General features: G+C 57.1%; 1 protein-coding gene across 2 annotated transcripts in view; it reads right to left on the reverse strand.

The window, feature by feature from the left end:
- Positions 1-18,852, reverse strand: part of frzb (frizzled related protein) — a 160,883-nt gene that overhangs the window by 123,744 nt on the left and 18,287 nt on the right. Inside the window, exon 3 of one of the 2 annotated variants that reach the window (XM_072444151.1) lies at positions 6,836-6,871. The exons of the other annotated variant lie outside the window; for it this stretch is intronic. Within the exon in view, the coding sequence (XP_072300252.1) occupies positions 6,836-6,871 (36 nt within the window). The remainder of the gene's footprint in view (positions 1-6,835; positions 6,872-18,852) is intronic. 2 annotated transcript variants of the gene reach the window in all.

An 18,852-nucleotide genomic window follows, 5' to 3' on the forward strand; every position in this document is an offset into this window, starting at 1 on the left:
GCCATGTTCCTTCCATCTACAAACTGGCCTCCATCACCCCCATCCTCAAAAAACCCACCCTAGACTCCGCCAACCTCTCCAACTACCGCCCCATCTCCAACCTGCCGTTCCTCTCAAAAACGCTGGAACGCATCGTCGCCGCCCAACTTCACACCCACCTCCAGTCAAACAACCTCTATGAACCCCTCCAATCTGGCTCCGCCCACTTCACAGCACTGAAACAGCCCTGGTCAAAGTACTCAACGATCTCCTCACCTCTGCAGACTCCGGGGCCCTCAACATCCTGTTACTACTAGACCTCAGCGCAGCCTTTGACACTATAAACCATTCCATCCTCCTACAAAGGCTGCGCCAACTGGGTGTTGAGGGCTCTGCACTCGACTGGCTCACATCCTACCTCACCAACAGGCAAGAGTTCATTTCCCTCTCCGGTCACTCATCCACCCTCTCCCCAGTAACGCAGAGGTCCCCCAGGGCTCAGTCCTCGGCCCCCTCCTCTTCATCTGCTACATCTTCCCCCTTGGTCACATCCTCCGCCAACTCAACCTGGACTTTCACTGCTACGCTGACGACACCCAGATATACCTCACCACCAAATCCACCCAAAACCCTCCCCTCACCCACACCCACACCCCCTCACCCACACCCACACCCACACCCACACCCTCCCCTCACCCACACCCACACCCTCCCCTCACCCACACCCTCCCCTCACCCACACCCACACCCTCCCCTCAGCCACATTGAAACCTGCATCTCTACAATAAAATCATGGCTCACTCTCAACTTCCTCAAACTGAACAGTGACAAAACAGAGCTCCTCCTCATTGGCACCAAATCCACTCTCAATAAAACTGGTCCCTTTTCACTCAGCATCGACACCTCGACCATCACCCCCTCTACCCTGGTACGCAATCTCGGTGTCATCATGGACCCCACCCTCTCCTTCACTCCCCATGTCAGCCACATTGTCAAGACCTCATACTTTCACCTCCGCCGCATCGCCAAAATCCGACACTGCCTCACCCTCCCCGCTGCTGAATCCCTCATCCATGCCTTCATCTCCTCCCGCCTCCACTACTGCACCTCCCTCCTCACTGGCATCTCCTCCCATTCCCTCCACAGACTCCAAATGGTCCAAAACTCCGCTGCCCGCCTCCTCACCCACACCCGCCTCCTCACCCACACCCGCCTCCTCACCCACACCCGCCTCCTCACCCACACCCGGTCCCGTGATCACATCACTCCCGTTCTCCGCTCTCTCCACTCTCTCCCCATCAAGCAGCGCATAAACTTTAAAATACTCCTCCTCACCTTCAAAGCTCTTCAACACCTCTCCCCCCCCTACCTGTCTGACCTCCTCATCCCCCACCGCCCCTCCCGAGCTCTCCGATCCTCCTCCTCTCTCACCCTGACTGCACCAACATCCCGACTCAAAACTTTTGGCGACAGAGCATTCTCCCGAACAGCACCCCGACTCTGGAACTCCCTCCCCCCCCTGTCCCACTCTCCCTCACTCACAACATTCAAATCCCGCCTAAAAACATGACCTCTTCACCCAAGCCTATGACCTCCCCTACCCCTAGCCTCCTCTACCCCATTGCCTCCTCTTCTACCCCCTGTTACATCCCCATCTTTTTCTCTCTACTTCTTCTGTCTTGTTCATTTTATCTGTATATTAATGTGTTCTGTACGTGTTGTCCCCCCTGTCTGTAAATACCCCCCCCTTTTTTATTATGTTCAGCGTCTTTGGGTCACTGAAAAGCGCTATATAAATAAAAGTTATTATTATTATTATTATTATTATCTGGATGATCTGGATGACCTGGATGATCTGGATGACCTGGATATCCAACCATGGCCAGATCAGACCAAGGCAAGGCGTCCAGGCTTTGGGGAACAGTCAGGGCGTGGTCCCAATAGACTTTTCTGCTCAAAGTCACATACATGATACAGTTACTCATTTCCAATGGATTCCATTAAAATTGCAATGCAAATGTGGGTGGAGCTGGGGTGTGGTCTCTGATGACTTTTTTGGTTCACGATCACTTTAAGGGTGTGTGTACTAGTGATCCCGCAGGTCCCGCCCCAGCAAGCACTGCTCAATGGCCCCGCCCTGCATTTAAAAGGTTGCGTATTGAAATGCCATGAAAGTTGATTTAGACTGGAAGTAAGCGTCGCTCCCTCTCTAGTGGGGACTGTGATAACTGCACATAGAGGTCTCTCTACATGGTAATATTTAAAATGCTGTGTGTTTTATTACAATCTGACTCAAATTCAGAAATAAACTTTTTTAATTTTTAGTTTTAAATATTGTTTTGGCCTGAAGGCTTTATTAGACAGGACAGGTGATCAGAGAGAAGGGAGCACATGCAGTACATTGTCAGAGTCGGGATTCAAACTCACGACACTGCGGCCGGCTGGACTTGGAGCCTGGCATAAAGGAGACTTAAACCACAGGAAAGCACAGAATAATGAAACATTTACATGTCTTAAATTGGGTCCTGGGGCAGTATCACTAGTGTGCATCACATTTCACGAGTCTACAACAAACATTTAGTCCCATTATAAAGTTGCAAGTGGTAATGGACATATACATACATATACATATCAGAATCGGTTATAATAATAGGTTATTTACAATGAACAAATCACAAACATAGGAACTTGTCTTGGTGCAACATAAAACAATGTTGTACAATGAATAACAATAAGCAATCAGATTTTTTTTTTAAAAAGAAACAAAAAATATAGGCTTAATATGTACAAAAATGTACAGTTGTACAAATAATATGTAGTGCAGAAAGTGAACAGTGAGCGAGTAAATGATGGTTAAAGTTACAGTGTTTAAGAAGTGTTCATGAGTCCAACAGCAGAGGGAGAGAAAGTGTTCTAGTGGAGGAGGTTCTGGTCCTGATGGACCTGAGCCTCCTGCCTGAGGGGAGTGGCCTCCTGCCTGAGGGGAGTGGCCTCCTGCCTGAGGGGAGTGGCCTCCTGCCTGAGGGGAGTGGCCTGCAACCGATCACCTTCTCATCAGAGGGCGCTGTAGTCTCTGTTTGTCCCTGGCTGTGGCTCCAGCGTACCACACGGTGATGGAGGAGGTGATGGAGGAGGTGAGGATGGTCGTGTAGAACCGCTCCATCATCAGATTGTCTTTCCTCAGCTGCAGCAGGAAGTACATCCTCTGCTGGAGCTTCTTGATGAGGAGCTGATGGTGGCTCCTCCCACTTGAGGTCCTGGTGATGGTGGCTCCCACTTGAGGTCCTGTGATGGTGGCTCCCACTTGAGGTCCTGGTGATGGTGGCTCCCACTTGAGGTCCTGGTGATGGTGGCTCCCACTCGAGGTCCTGGTGATGGTGGCTCCCACTCGAGGTCCTGGTGATGGTGGCTCCCACTCGAGGTCCTGGTGATGGTGGCTCCCACTCGAGGTCCTGGTGATGGTGGCTCCCACTCGAGGTCCTGGTGATGGTGGCTCCCACTCGAGGTCCTGGTGATGGTGGCTCCCACTCGAGGTCCTGGTGATGGTGGCTCCTCCCACTTGAGGTCCTGGTGATGGTGGCTCCTCCCACTTGAGGTCCTGGTGATGGTGGCTCCTCCCACTTGAGGTCCTGGTGATGGTGGCTCCTCCCACTTGAGGTCCTGGTGATGGTGGCTCCCACTCGAGGTCCTGGTGATGGTGGCTCCCACTCGAGGTCCTGGTGATGGTGGCTCCTCCCACTTGAGGTCCTGGTGATGGTGGCTCCTCCCACTTGAGGTCCTGGTGATGGTGGCTCCTCCCACTTGAGGTCCTGGTGATGGTGGCTCCTCCCACTTGAGGTCCTGGTGATGGTGGCTCCCACTCGAGGTCCTGGTGATGGTGGCTCCCACTCGAGGTCCTGGTGATGGTGGCTCCTCCCACTTGAGGTCCTGGTGATGGTGGCTCCTCCCACTTGAGGTCCTGGTGATGGTGGCTCCTCCCACTTGAGGTCCTGGTGATGGTGGCTCCCACTCGAGGTCCTGGTGATGGTGGCTCCCACTTGAGGTCCTGGTGATGGTGGCTCCCACTTGAGGTCCTGGTGATGGTGGCTCCTCCCACTTGAGGTCCTGGTGATGGTGGCTCCTCCCACTTGAGGTCCTGGTGATGGTGGCTCCTCCCACTTGAGATCCTGGTGATGGTGGCTCCTCCCACTTGAGATCCTGGTGATGGTGGCTCCTCCCACTTGAGGTCCTGGTGATGGTGGCTCCTCCCACTTGAGGTCCTGGTGATGGTGGCTCCTCCCACTTGAGGTCCTGGTGATGGTGGCTCCCACTTGAGGTCCTGGTGATGGTGGCTCCCACTTGAGGTCCTGGTGATGGTGGCTCCTCCCACTTGAGGTCCTGGTGATGGTGGCTCCTCCCACTTGAGGTCCTGGTGATGGTGGCTCCCACTCGAGGTCCTGGTGATGGTGGCTCCCACTCGAGGTCCTGGTGATGGTGGCTCCCACTCGAGGTCCTGGTGATGGTGGCTCCCACTCGAGGTCCTGGTGATGGTGGCTCCCACTCGAGGTCCTGGTGATGGTGGCTCCCACTCGAGGTCCTGGTGATGGTGGCTCCCACTCGAGGTCCTGGTGATGGTGGCTCCCACTCGAGGTCCTGGTGATGGTGGCTCCCACTCGAGGTCCTGGTGATGGTGGCTCCCACTTGAGGTCCTGGTGATGGTGGCTCCCACTTGAGGTCCTGGTGATGGTGGCTCCCACTTGAGGTCCTGGTGATGGTGGCTCCTCCCACTTGAGGTCCTGGTGATGGTGGCTCCTCCCACTTGAGGTCCTGGTGATGGTGGCTCCCACTCGAGGTCCTGGTGATGGTGGCTCCCACTCGAGGTCCTGGTGATGGTGGCTCCCACTCGAGGTCCTGGTGATGGTGGCTCCCACTTGAGGTCCTGGTGATGGTGGCTCCCACTTGAGGTCCTGGTGATGGTGGCTCCCACTTGAGGTCCTGGTGATGGTGGCTCCCACTTGAGGTCCTGGTGATGGTGGCTCCCACTCGAGGTCCTGGTGATGGTGGCTCCCACTCGAGGTCCTGGTGATGGTGGCTCCCACTTGAGGTCCTGGTGATGGTGGCTCCCACTTGAGGTCCTGGTGATGGTGGCTCCCACTTGAGGTCCTGGTGATGGTGGCTCCTCCCACTTGAGGTCCTGGTGATGGTGGCTCCTCCCACTTGAGGTCCTGGTGATGGTGGCTCCCACTCGAGGTCCTGGTGATGGTGGCTCCCACTCGAGGTCCTGGTGATGGTGGCTCCCACTTGAGGTCCTGGTGATGGTGGCTCCCACTTGAGGTCCTGGTGATGGTGGCTCCCACTTGAGGTCCTGGTGATGGTGGCTCCCACTTGAGGTCCTGGTGATGGTGGCTCCCACTTGAGGTCCTGGTGATGGTGGCTCCCACTTGAGGTCCTGGTGATGGTCCACGGTGCTGATGACTTCCTGTAGAGATTATGGCAGAAGAGTGGCTGACACGCCCCCTGTGGTCGCTCTGCTGAACAGCGGACGAAATGACTGACGGCTCAATTCTTTTTAGTCCAAAAATAAGTTAATTCTTTCACCTTTTCTTAAACGGTGACATTTTTTATCCTCAAAATGACATTCTTGACATCGCGGTGAACAGTGTGCAAGCCACCGTCACGCAAAGCATTATGGGAAAGGCCCAGAGCTCCATAACCAGGAACTAATGAAGAAGAAAGATTCCCCTGGCGCAGTGCGCCAATGAGAACATACCATGGACTTGAGTGGAGCGCCATCTTGACCCTCGCACTTTTGTGCTAGTGTCCTAATAAGAAACAGACTCAAAACAATGGCTCGTTGCCCGTTTACTTGCTTGGGTAATGCATATATGTATATACTACAAGAATGCATATGCATATATATATATATATATATATGCATATATATATATATATGCATATATATATATATATATATATATATATATGCATATATATATATATATATATGCATATATATGCATATATATGCATATATATATATATATATATATATATATATATATATATGCATATATATATATATATATGCATATATATATATATATATGCATATATATATATATATATATATATGCATATATATATATATATATATATATATGCATATATATATATATATATATATGCATATATATATATATATATATATATATATATATATATATATATATATATATGCATATATATATATGCATATATATATATATATATATATATATATATGCATATATATATATATATATATGCATATATATATATATGCATATATATATATATATATATATATATATATATGCATATATATATATATATATGCATATATATATATATATATATATATGCATATATATATATATATATATATATATGCATATATATATATATATATATATATGCATATATATATATATATATATATATATATGCATATATATATATATATGCATATATATATATATATATATATATATATATATATATATATATATATATATATATATATATATATATATATATATATATAGTATATACTACAAGAATGCAAGTGCAGGTGACATTCATTATCATATATAGTATAACAGCTGTAACTTTAACAAGTCCAACAGCAGAAGGAAAGAAATCATATTGGAAAACTGCCCATGTTGTACAAGTGTAAAACCACATGACCCCCGTCGTCAGGGCGATGGTGCCATGACATGTTGTACGAGTGTAAAACCACATGACCCCCGTCGTCAGGGCGATGGTGCCATGACATGTTGTACGAGTGTAAAACCACATGACCCCCGTCGTCAGGGCGATGGTGTCATGTTGTGCTCACCTGGATTGCAGCGGGCGGGGTCCTGATAGTACGAGTCTGCAACAAGAAAGGCACGTTCTGATAAGATGGTACATGAAGGAATGTTCAACACTGAGGTCCAACACAGGGCAAGAGTGGGTGAGGTGTGGGTGAGGTGTGGGTGAGGTGTGGGTGAGGTGTGGGTGACGTGTGGGTGACGTGTGGGTGACGAGTGGGTGACGAGTGGGTGAGGTGTGGGTGAGGTGTGGGTGAGGTGTGGGTGACGTGTGGGTGAGGTGTGGGTGACGTGTGGGTGACGTGTGGGTGAGGAGTGGGTGAGGTGTGGGTGAGGAGTGGGTGACGTGTGGGTGAGGTGTGGGTGAGGTGTGGGTGACGTGTGGGTGACGAGTGGGTGACGTGTGGGTGAAGAGTGGGTGACGTGTGGGTGAGGTGTTAGTGAGGTGTGGGTGAGGAGTGGGTGAGGAGTGGGTGAGGTGTGGGTGAGGTGTGGGTGAGGTGTGGGTGAGGTGTGGGTGAGGTGTGGGTGAGGAGTGGGTGACGTGTGGGTGACGTGTGGGTGAGGTGTGGGTGACGAGTGGGTGAGGTGTGGGTGAGGTGTGGGTGAGGTGTGGGTGACGAGTGGGTGACGTGTGGGTGACGAGTGGGTGACGTGTGGGTGAGGTGTGGGTGACGAGTGGTTACCGTGTGGGTGACGTGTGGGTGAGGTGTGGGTGAGGAGTGGGTGAGGTGTGGGTGAGGAGTGGGTGACGTGTGGGTGACGAGTGGGTGACGTGTGGGTGACGAGTGGGTGACGTGTGGGTGAGGTGTTAGTGAGGTGTGGGTGAGGAGTGGGTGAGGTGTGGGTGAGGTGTGGGTGAGGAGTGGGTGAGGAGTGGGTGAGGTGTGGGTGAGGTGTGGGTGAGGTGTGGGTGACGAGTGGGTGACGAGTGGGTGACGTGTGGGTGAGGTGTTAGTGAGGTGTGGGTGAGGTGTGGGTGAGGTGTGGGTGAGGTGTGGGTGAGGTGTGGGTGAGGTGTGGGTGAGGAGTGGGTGACGTGTGGGTGAGGTGTGGGTGACGAGTGGTTAACGTGTGGGTGACGTGTGGGTGAGGTGTTAGTGAGGTGTGGGTGAGGAGTGGGTGACGTTTGGGTGAGGTGTGGGTGACGAGTGGGTGACGTGTGGGTGAGGTGTTAGTGAGGTGTGGGTGAGGAGTGGGTGAGGTGTGGGTGAGGTGTGGGTGAGGTGTGGGTGAGGAGTGGGTGAGGAGTGGGTGACGTGTGGGTGAAGTGTGGGTGAGGTGTGGGTGACGAGTGGGTGACGTGTGGGTGACGAGTGGGTGACGAGTGGGTGACGTGTGGGTGAGGTGTGGGTGAGGAGTGGGTGACGTGTGGGTGAGGTGTGGGTGACGATTGGTTAACGTGTGGGTGACGTGTGGGTGAGGTGTGGGTGAGGAGTGGGTGAGGTGTGGGTGAGGAGTGGGTGACGTGTGGGTGAGGTGTGGGTGACGAGTGGGTGACGTGTGGGTGACGAGTGGGTGACGTGTGGGTGAGGTGTTAGTGAGGTGTGGGTGAGGAGTGGGTGAGGTGTGGGTGAGATGTGGGTGAGGAGTGGGTGAGGAGTGGGTGAGGAGTGGGTGAGGAGTGGGTGAGGAGTGGGTGACGTGTGGGTGAGGTGTGGGTGAGGTGTGGGTGAGGTGTGGGTGACGTGTGGGTGAGGTGTGGGTGACGAGTGGGTGAGGTGTGGGTGACGAGTGGGTGACGTGTGGGTGACGAGTGGGTGACGTGTGGGTGAGGTGTTGGTGAGGTGTGGGTGAGGAGTGGGTGAGGTGTGGGTGAGGTGTGGGTGAGGAGTGGGTGACGTGTGGGTGAGGTGTGGGTGACGAGTGGGTGACGTGTGGGTGACGAGTGGGTGACGTGTGGGTGAGGTGTGGGTGAGGTGTGGGTGAGGTGTGGGTGAGGAGTGGGTGACGTGTGGGTGAAGTGTGGGTGAGGTGTGGGTGAGGTGTGGGTGACGAGTGGGTGACGTGTGGGTGACGAGTGGGTGACGTGTGGGCGACGTGTGGGCGAGGTGTGGGTGAGGAGTGGGTGAGGTGTGGGTGAGGTGTGGGTGAGGTGTGGGTGAGGAGTGGGTGAGGTGTGGGTGAGGTGTGGGTGACGAGTGGGTGAGGTGTGGGTGAGGAGTGGGTGACGTGTGGGTGAGGTGTGGGTGAGGTGTGGGTGAGGTGTGGGTGAGGTGTGGGTGAGGTGTGGGTGACGTGTGGGTGAGGTGTGGGTGAGGTGTGGGTGACGAGTGGGTGAGGTGTGGGTGAGGAGTGGGTGAGGTGTGGGTGAGGTGTGGGTGACGTGTGGGTGAGGTGTGGGTGACGTGTGGGTGACGTGTGGGTGAGGAGTGGGTGAGGTGTGGGTGAGGAGTGGGTGACGTGTGGGTGAGGTGTGGGTGAGGTGTGGGTGACGTGTGGGTGACGAGTGGGTGACGTGTGGGTGAAGAGTGGGTGACGTGTGGGTGAGGTGTTAGTGAGGTGTGGGTGAGGAGTGGGTGAGGAGTGGGTGAGGTGTGGGTGAGGTGTGGGTGAGGTGTGGGTGAGGTGTGGGTGAGGTGTGGGTGAGGAGTGGGTGACGTGTGGGTGACGTGTGGGTGAGGTGTGGGTGACGAGTGGGTGAGGTGTGGGTGAGGTGTGGGTGAGGTGTGGGTGAGGTGTGGGTGAGGTGTGGGTGACGAGTGGGTGACGTGTGGGTGACGAGTGGGTGACGTGTGGGTGAGGTGTGGGTGACGAGTGGTTACCGTGTGGGTGACGTGTGGGTGAGGTGTGGGTGAGGAGTGGGTGAGGTGTGGGTGAGGAGTGGGTGACGTGTGGGTGACGAGTGGGTGACGTGTGGGTGACGAGTGGGTGACGTGTGGGTGAGGTGTTAGTGAGGTGTGGGTGAGGAGTGGGTGAGGTGTGGGTGAGGAGTGGGTGAGGAGTGGGTGAGGTGTGGGTGAGGTGTGGGTGAGGTGTGGGTGACGAGTGGGTGACGAGTGGGTGACGTGTGGGTGAGGTGTTAGTGAGGTGTGGGTGAGGTGTGGGTGAGGTGTGGGTGAGGTGTGGGTGAGGTGTGGGTGAGGTGTGGGTGAGGAGTGGGTGACGTGTGGGTGAGGTGTGGGTGACGAGTGGTTAACGTGTGGGTGACGTGTGGGTGAGGTGTTAGTGAGGTGTGGGTGAGGAGTGGGTGACGTTTGGGTGAGGTGTGGGTGACGAGTGGGTGACGTGTGGGTGAGGTGTTAGTGAGGTGTGGGTGAGGAGTGGGTGAGGTGTGGGTGAGGTGTGGGTGAGGTGTGGGTGAGGAGTGGGTGAGGAGTGGGTGACGTGTGGGTGAAGTGTGGGTGAGGTGTGGGTGACGAGTGGGTGACGTGTGGGTGACGAGTGGGTGACGTGTGGGTGAGGTGTGGGTGAGGTGTGGGTGAGGAGTGGGTGACGTGTGGGTGAGGTGTGGGTGACGATTGGTTAACGTGTGGGTGACGTGTGGGTGAGGTGTGGGTGAGGAGTGGGTGAGGAGTGGGTGACGTGTGGGTGAGGTGTGGGTGACGAGTGGGTGACGTGTGGGTGACGAGTGGGTGACGTGTGGGTGAGGTGTTAGTGAGGTGTGGGTGAGGAGTGGGTGAGGTGTGGGTGAGGTGTGGGTGAGGAGTGGGTGAGGAGTGGGTGAGGAGTGGGTGAGGAGTGGGTGAGGAGTGGGTGACGTGTGGGTGAGGTGTGGGTGAGGTGTGGGTGAGGTGTGGGTGACGTGTGGGTGAGGTGTGGGTGACGAGTGGGTGAGGTGTGGGTGACGAGTGGGTGACGTGTGGGTGACGAGTGGGTGACGTGTGGGTGAGGTGTTGGTGAGGTGTGGGTGAGGAGTGGGTGACGTGTGGGTGAGGAGTGGGTGACGTGTGGGTGAGGTGTGGGTGACGAGTGGGTGACGTGTGGGTGACGAGTGGGTGACGTGTGGGTGAGGTGTGGGTGAGGAGTGGGTGAGGTGTGGGTGAGGTGTGGGTGAGGAGTGGGTGACGTGTGGGTGAAGTGTGGGTGAGGTGTGGGTGAGGTGTGGGTGACGAGTGGGTGACGTGTGGGTGACGAGTGGGTGACGTGTGGGCGACGTGTGGGTGAGGTGTGGGTGAGGAGTGGGTGAGGTGTGGGTGAGGTGTGGGTGAGGTGTGGGTGAGGAGTGGGTGAGGTGTGGGTGAGGTGTGGGTGACGAGTGGGTGAGGTGTGGGTGAGGAGTGGGTGACGTGTGGGTGAGGTGTGGGTGAGGTGTGGGTGAGGTGTGGGTGAGGTGTGGGTGAGGTGTGGGTGACGTGTGGGTGAGGTGTGGGTGAGGTGTGGGTGACGAGTGGGTGAGGTGTGGGTGAGGAGTGGGTGAGGTGTGGGTGAGGTGTGGGTGAGGTGTGGGTGAGGTGTGGGTGACGAGTGGGTGACGAGTGGGTGACGAGTGGGTGACGAGTGGGTGACGTGTGGGTGAGGTGTGGGTGACGTGTGGGTGAGGTGTGGGTGAGGTGTGGATGAGGTGTGGGTGACGAGTGGGTCACGTGTGGGTGAGGAGTGGTTAACGTGTGGGTGAGGAGTGGGTGAGGTGTGGGTGAGGTGTGGGTGACGTGTGGGTCACGTGTGGGTGACGAGTGGGTCACGTGTGGGTGACGTGTGGGTGAAGAGTGGTTAACGTGTGGTTAACGTGTGGGTAAGGTGTGGGTGACGAGTGGGTGACGAGTGGGTGACGAGTGGGTGACGTGTGGGTGACGAGTGGGTCACGTGTGGGTGACGTGTGGGTGAGGAGTGGTTAACGTGTGGGTGAGGAGTGGGTGAGGTGTGGGTGAGGTGTGGGTGAGGTGTGGGTGAGGAGTGGGTGACGTGTGGGTGACGAGTGGGTCACGTGTGGGTGACGTGTGGGTGAGGAGTGGTTAACGTGTGGGTGAGGAGTGGGTGAGGTGTGGGTGAGGTGTGGGTGAGGTGTGGGTGATGAGTGGGCGACGTGTGGGTGACGAGTGGGCGACGTGTGGGTGACGAGTGGGTGACGTGTGGGTGAGGTGTGGGTGACGAGTGGGCGACGAGTGGGCGACGTGTGGGTGAGGAGTGGGCGAGGTGTGGGTGAGGTGTGGGTGAGGTGTGGGCGAGGTGTGGGCGAGGTGTGGGTGACGAGTGGGTGACGAGTGGGTGACGAGTGGGTGAGGTGTGGGTGAGGTGTGGGTGAGGTGTGGGTGACGTGTGGGTGACGTGTGGGTGACGTGTGGGTGAGGTGTGGTTAACGTGTGGGTGAGGTGTGGGTGAGGTGTGGGTGAGGAGTGGGTGAGGTGTGGTTAACGTGTGGGTGAGGTGTGGGTGAGGAGTGGGTGAGGTGTGGGTGACGAGTGGGTGAGGTGTGGGTGAGGAGTGGGTGAGGAGTGGGTGACGTGTGGGTGACGTGTGGGTGAGGTGTGGGTGAGGTGTGGGTGAGGTGTGGGTGAGGTGTGGGTGAGGTGTGGGTGAGGTGTGGGTGACGAGTGGGTGACGAGTGGGTGAGGAGTGGTTAACGTGTGGGTGACGTGTGGGTGAGGTGTGGTTAACGTGTGGGTGAGGTGTGGTTAACGTGTGGGTGAGGTGTGGGTGAGGTGTGGGTGAGGAGTGGGTGAGGTGTGGTTAACGTGTGGGTGAGGTGTGGGTGAGGAGTGGGTGAGGAGTGGGTGAGGTGTGGGTGAGGAGTGGGTGAGGTGTGGGTGAGGAGTGGGTGAGGTGTGGGTGACGTGTGGGTGAGGTGTGGGTGAGGTGTGGGTGAGGTGTGGGTGAGGTGTGGGTGACGAGTGGGTGACGAGTGGGTGAGGTGTGGGTGAGGTGTGGGTGACGTGTGGGTGAGGAGTGGTTAACGTGTGGGTGACGTGTGGGTGAGGAGTGGTTGACGTGTGGGTGACGTGTGGGTGAGGAGTGGGTGAGGAGTGGGTGAGGAGTGGGTGAGGTGTGGGTGAGGTGTGGGTGAGGAGTGGGTGAGGAGTGGGTGAGGAGTGGGTGAGGAGTGGGTGAGGAGTGGGTGAGGTGTGGGTGAGGTGTGGGTGAGGTGTGGGTGAGGTGTGGGTGAGGAGTGGGTGACGTGTGGGTGAGGTGTGGGTGAGGTGTGGGTGAGGAGTGGGTGAGGAGTGGGTGAGGTGTGGGTGAGGTGTGGGTGAGGTGTGGGTGAGGTGTGGGTGAGGAGTGGGTGAGGTGTGGGTGAGGAGTGGGTGAGGTGTGGGTGAGGAGTGGGTGAGGTGTGGATGACGTGTGGGTGAGGTGTGGGTGAGGTGTGGGTGAGGAGTGGGTGAGGTGTGGAGTGGGTGAGGTGTGGGTGAGGTGTGGGTGAGGCTTGGGTGAGGTGTGGGTGAGGTGTGGGTGAGGTGTGGGTGAGGAGTGGGCGACGTGTGGGTGACGAGTGGGCGACGTGTGGGTGAGGTGTGGGTGACGAGTGGGCGACGTGTGGGCGACGAGTGGGCGACGTGTGGGCGAGGAGTGGGTGAGGTGTGGGTGAGTTGTGGGTGAGGTGTGGGTGAGGTGTGGGTGACGAGTGGGTGACGAGTGGGTGACGTGTGGGTGACGTGTGGGTGACGAGTGGGTGACGTGTGGGTGACGTGTGGGTGACGAGTGGGTGACGAGTGGGTGAGGTGTGGGTGAGGTGTGGGTGAGGTGTGGGTGACGTGTGGGTGACGTGTGGGTGAGGTGTGGTTAACGTGTGGGTGAGGTGTGGGTGAGGAGTGGGTGAGGTGTGGTTAACGTGTGGGTGAGGTGTGGGTGAGGAGTGGGTGAGGAGTGGGTGAGGTGTGGGTGAGGAGTGGGTGAGGTGTGGGTGAGGAGTGGGTGAGGTGTGGGTGACGAGTGGGTGAGGTGTGGGTGAGGAGTGGGTGACGTGTGGGTGACGTGTGGGTGACGTGTGGGTGACGTGTGGGTGAGGTGTGGGTGAGGTGTGGGTGACGAGTGGGTGACGAGTGGGTGACGTGTGGGTGACGTGTGGGTGAGGAGTGGTTAACGTGTGGGTGACGTGTGGGTGAGGTGTGGTTAACGTGTGGGTGAGGTGTGGGTGAGGTGTGGGTGAGGAGTGGGTGAGGTGTGGTTAACGTGTGGGTGAGGTGTGGGTGAGGAGTGGGTGAGGTGTGGGTGAGAAGTGGGTGAGGAGTGGGTGAGGTGTGGTTAACGTGTGGGTGAGGTGTGGGTGAGGAGTGGGTGAGGAGTGGGTGAGGTGTGGGTGAGGAGTGGGTGAGGTGTGGGTGAGGTGTGGGTGAGGAGTGGGTGAGGTGTGGGTGAGGTGTGGGTGAGGAGTGGGTGACGAGTGGGTGAGGTGTGGGTGAGGTGTGGGTGAGGAGTGGGTGAGGTGTGGGTGAGGAGTGGGTGACGTGTGGGTGACGTGTGGGTGAGGTGTGGGTGAGGTGTGGGTGACGAGTGGGTGACGAGTGGGTGACGTGTGGGTGACGTGTGGGTGAGGAGTGGGTGACGTGTGGGTGACGTGTGGGTGAGGAGTGGGTGAGGAGTGGGTGAGGAGTGGGTGAGGTGTGGGTGAGGTGTGGGTGAGGTGTGGGTGAGGAGTGGGTGAGGAGTGGGTGAGGTGTGGGTGAGGTGTGGGTGAGGTGTGGGTGAGGTGTGGGTGAGGAGTGGGTGACGTGTGGGTGACGTGTGGGTGACGAGTGGGTGACGTGTGGGTGACGTGTGGGTGACGAGTGGGTGACGAGTGGGTGAGGTGTGGGTGAGGTGTGGGTGAGGAGTGGGTGAGGTGTGGGTGAGGTGTGGGTGAGGAGTGGGTGAGGTGTGGATGACGTGTGGGTGAGGAGTGGGTGAGGAGTGGGTGAGGTGTGGGTGAGGTGTGGGTGAGGTGTGGGTGAGGTGTGGGTGAGGTGTGGGTGACGAGTGGGTCACGTGTGGGTGAGGAGTGGTTAACGTGTGGGTGAGGAGTGGGTGAGGTGTGGGTGAGGTGTGGGTGAGGTGTGGGTGACGTGTGGGTCACGTGTGGGTGACGAGTGGGTCACGTGTGGGTGACGTGTGGGTGAAGAGTGGTTAACGTGTGGTTAACGTGTGGGTAAGGTGTGGGTGACGAGTGGGTGACGAGTGGGTGACGAGTGGGTGACGTGTGGGTGACGAGTGGGTCACGTGTGGGTGACGTGTGGGTGAGGAGTGGTTAACGTGTGGGTGAGGAGTGGGTGAGGTGTGGGTGAGGTGTGGGTGAGGTGTGGGTGAGGAGTGGGTGACGTGTGGGTGACGAGTGGGTCACGTGTGGGTGACGTGTGGGTGAGGAGTGGTTAACGTGTGGGTGAGGAGTGGGTGAGGTGTGGGTGAGGTGTGGGTGAGGTGTGGGTGATGAGTGGGCGACGTGTGGGTGACGAGTGGGCGACGTGTGGGTGACGAGTGGGTGACGTGTGGGTGAGGTGTGGGTGACGAGTGGGCGACGAGTGGGCGACGTGTGGGTGAGGAGTGGGCGAGGTGTGGGCGAGGTGTGGGTGAGGTGTGGGCGAGGTGTGGGCGAGGTGTGGGTGACGAGTGGGTGACGAGTGGGTGACGAGTGGGTGACGAGTGGGTGAGGTGTGGGTGAGGTGTGGGTGAGGTGTGGGTGACGTGTGGGTGACGTGTGGGTGACGTGTGGGTGACGTGTGGGTGAGGTGTGGTTAACGTGTGGGTGAGGTGTGGGTGAGGTGTGGGTGAGGAGTGGGTGAGGTGTGGTTAACGTGTGGGTGAGGTGTGGGTGAGGAGTGGGTGAGGTGTGGGTGACGAGTGGGTGAGGTGTGGGTGAGGAGTGGGTGAGGAGTGGGTGACGTGTGGGTGACGTGTGGGTGAGGTGTGGGTGAGGTGTGGGTGAGGTGTGGGTGAGGTGTGGGTGAGGTGTGGGTGAGGTGTGGGTGACGAGTGGGTGACGAGTGGGTGACGTGTGGGTGACGTGTGGGTGAGGAGTGGTTAACGTGTGGGTGACGTGTGGGTGAGGTGTGGTTAACGTGTGGGTGAGGTGTGGTTAACGTGTGGGTGAGGTGTGGGTGAGGTGTGGGTGAGGTGTGGTTAACGTGTGGGTGAGGTGTGGGTGAGGAGTGGGTGAGGTGTGGGTGAGGTGTGGGTGAGGAGTGGGTGAGGTGTGGGTGAGGAGTGGGTGAGGTGTGGGTGAGGTGTGGGTGACGTGTGGGTGACGTGTGGGTGAGGTGTGGGTGAGGTGTGGGTGAGGTGTGGGTGACGAGTGGGTGAGGTGTGGGTGACGTGTGGGTGAGGAGTGGTTAACGTGTGGGTGACGTGTGGGTGAGGAGTGGTTGACGTGTGGGTGACGTGTGGGTGAGGAGTGGGTGAGGAGTGGGTGAGGAGTGGGTGAGGTGTGGGTGAGGTGTGGGTGAGGAGTGGGTGAGGAGTGGGTGAGGAGTGGGTGAGGAGTGGGTGAGGAGTGGGTGAGGTGTGGGTGAGGTGTGGGTGAGGTGTGGGTGAGGTGTGGGTGAGGAGTGGGTGACGTGTGGGTGAGGTGTGGGTGAGGTGTGGGTGAGGAGTGGGTGAGGAGTGGGTGAGGTGTGGGTGAGGTGTGGGTGAGGTGTGGGTGAGGTGTGGGTGAGGTGTGGGTGAGGAGTGGGTGAGGTGTGGGTGAGGAGTGGGTGAGGTGTGGATGACGTGTGGGTGAGGTGTGGGTGAGGTGTGGGTGAGGAGTGGGTGAGGTGTGGAGTGGGTGAGGTGTGGGTGAGGTGTGGGTGAGGCTTGGGTGAGGTGTGGGTGAGGTGTGGGTGAGGTGTGGGTGAGGAGTGGGCGACGTGTGGGTGACGAGTGGGCGACGTGTGGGTGAGGTGTGGGTGACGAGTGGGCGACGTGTGGGCGACGAGTGGGCGACGTGTGGGCGAGGAGTGGGTGAGGTGTGGGTGAGTTGTGGGTGAGGTGTGGGTGAGGTGTGGGTGACGAGTGGGTGACGAGTGGGTGACGTGTGGGTGACGTGTGGGTGACGAGTGGGTGACGTGTGGGTGACGTGTGGGTGACGAGTGGGTGACGAGTGGGTGAGGTGTGGGTGAGGTGTGGGTGAGGTGTGGGTGACGTGTGGGTGACGTGTGGGTGAGGTGTGGTTAACGTGTGGGTGAGGTGTGGGTGAGGAGTGGGTGAGGTGTGGTTAACGTGTGGGTGAGGTGTGGGTGAGGAGTGGGTGAGGAGTGGGTGAGGTGTGGGTGAGGAGTGGGTGAGGTGTGGGTGAGGAGTGGGTGAGGTGTGGGTGACGAGTGGGTGAGGTGTGGGTGAGGAGTGGGTGACGTGTGGGTGACGTGTGGGTGACGTGTGGGTGAGGTGTGGGTGAGGTGTGGGTGACGAGTGGGTGACGAGTGGGTGACGTGTGGGTGACGTGTGGGTGAGGAGTGGTTAACGTGTGGGTGACGTGTGGGTGAGGTGTGGTTAACGTGTGGGTGAGGTGTGGGTGAGGTGTGGGTGAGGAGTGGGTGAGGTGTGGTTAACGTGTGGGTGAGGTGTGGGTGAGGAGTGGGTGAGGTGTGGGTGAGAAGTGGGTGAGGAGTGGGTGAGGTGTGGTTAACGTGTGGGTGAGGTGTGGGTGAGGAGTGGGTGAGGAGTGGGTGAGGTGTGGGTGAGGAGTGGGTGAGGTGTGGGTGAGGAGTGGGTGAGGTGTGGGTGAGGAGTGGGTGAGGTGTGGGTGAGGAGTGGGTGAGGTGTGGGTGAGGTGTGGGTGAGGAGTGGGTGAGGTGTGGGTGAGGTGTGGGTGAGGAGTGGGTGAGGTGTGGGTGAGGTGTGGGTGAGGAGTGGGTGAGGTGTGGGTGAGGAGTGGGTGAGGAGTGGGTGAGGTGTGGGTGAGGTGTGGGTGAGGAGTGGGTGAGGTGTGGGTGAGGAGTGGGTGAAAATGCATTCAAATCACATGAAAGAGAAGAGAGCAAAGAAAATCCTTTCAGTCAAACACGGCAACAAAACTGTTTTAATCTTAGATTTGAACATTGTCAGAGCAGAACTTGGCACCAGCAGGAGGCCGGTCCATGTTTAGTCCTGACTCTGGCACCAGCAGGAGGCCGGTCCATGTTTAGTCCTGACTCTGGCACCAGCAGGAGGCCGGTCCATGTTTAGTCCTGACTCTGGCACCAGCAGGAGGCCGGTCCATGTTTAGTCCTGACTCTGGCACTAGCAGGAGGCCGGTCCATGTTTAGTCCTGACTCTGGCACCAGCAGGAGGCCGGTCCATGTTAAGTCCTGACTCTGGCACCAGCAGGAGGCCGGTCCATGTTTAGTCCTGACTCTGGCACCAGCAGGAGGCCGGTCCATGTTTAGTCCTGACTCTTGACACCAGCAGGAGGCCGGTCCATGTTTAGTCCTGACTCTGGCACCAGCAGGAGGCCGGTCCATGTTTAGTCCTGACTCTGGCACCAGCAGGAGGCCGGTCCATGTTTAGTCCTGACTCTGGCACCAGCAGGAGGCCGGTCCATGTTTAGTCCTGACTCTGGCACCAGCAGGAGGCCGGTCCATGTTTAGTCCTGACTCTGGCACCAGCAGGAGGCCGGTCCATGTTTAGTCCTGACTCTGGCACCAGCAGGAGGCCGGTCCATGTTTAGTCCTGACTCTGGCACCAGCAGGAGGCCGGTCCATGTTTAGTCATGACTCTGGCACCAGCAGGAGGCCGGTCCATGTTTAGTCCTGACTCTGGCACCAGCAGGAGGCCGGTCCATGTTTAGTCCTGACTCTGGCACCAGCAGGAGGCCGGTCCATGTTTAGTCCTGACTCTGGCACCAGCAGGAGGCCGGTCCATGTTTAGTCCTGACTCTGGCACCAGCAGGAGGCCGGTCCATGTTTAGTCCTGACTCTGGCACCAGCAGGAGGCTGGTCCACACACATACACAACACACACATACAACACAACATACATACATACATATACATATATACATATATATCAAAATAAGTGTACACAAAATGTACACATTATGACAGACTACATTATTACTACAACATTACGTCAGGAACAACGCGGACACCTAAATAAAGGACCCTGAATTAAGGACCCCAAGATGGCTCCTGCCCAGAGACCATGGATCTATTATAGTATGACAAGAGACACGCTTACGAGTATCAGTCCCAACTGTGGTCAGAGCTGTGGTCAGAGCTGTGGTCAGAGCTGTGGTCAG

The sequence above is a fragment of the Eucyclogobius newberryi genome, unplaced genomic scaffold (assembly GCF_026437365.1).
Source record: "Eucyclogobius newberryi isolate DKJ021-1_F unplaced genomic scaffold, fEucNew1.0.hap1 SCAF_14, whole genome shotgun sequence".
NCBI classification, from domain to species: domain Eukaryota; kingdom Metazoa; phylum Chordata; class Actinopteri; order Gobiiformes; family Gobiidae; genus Eucyclogobius; species Eucyclogobius newberryi.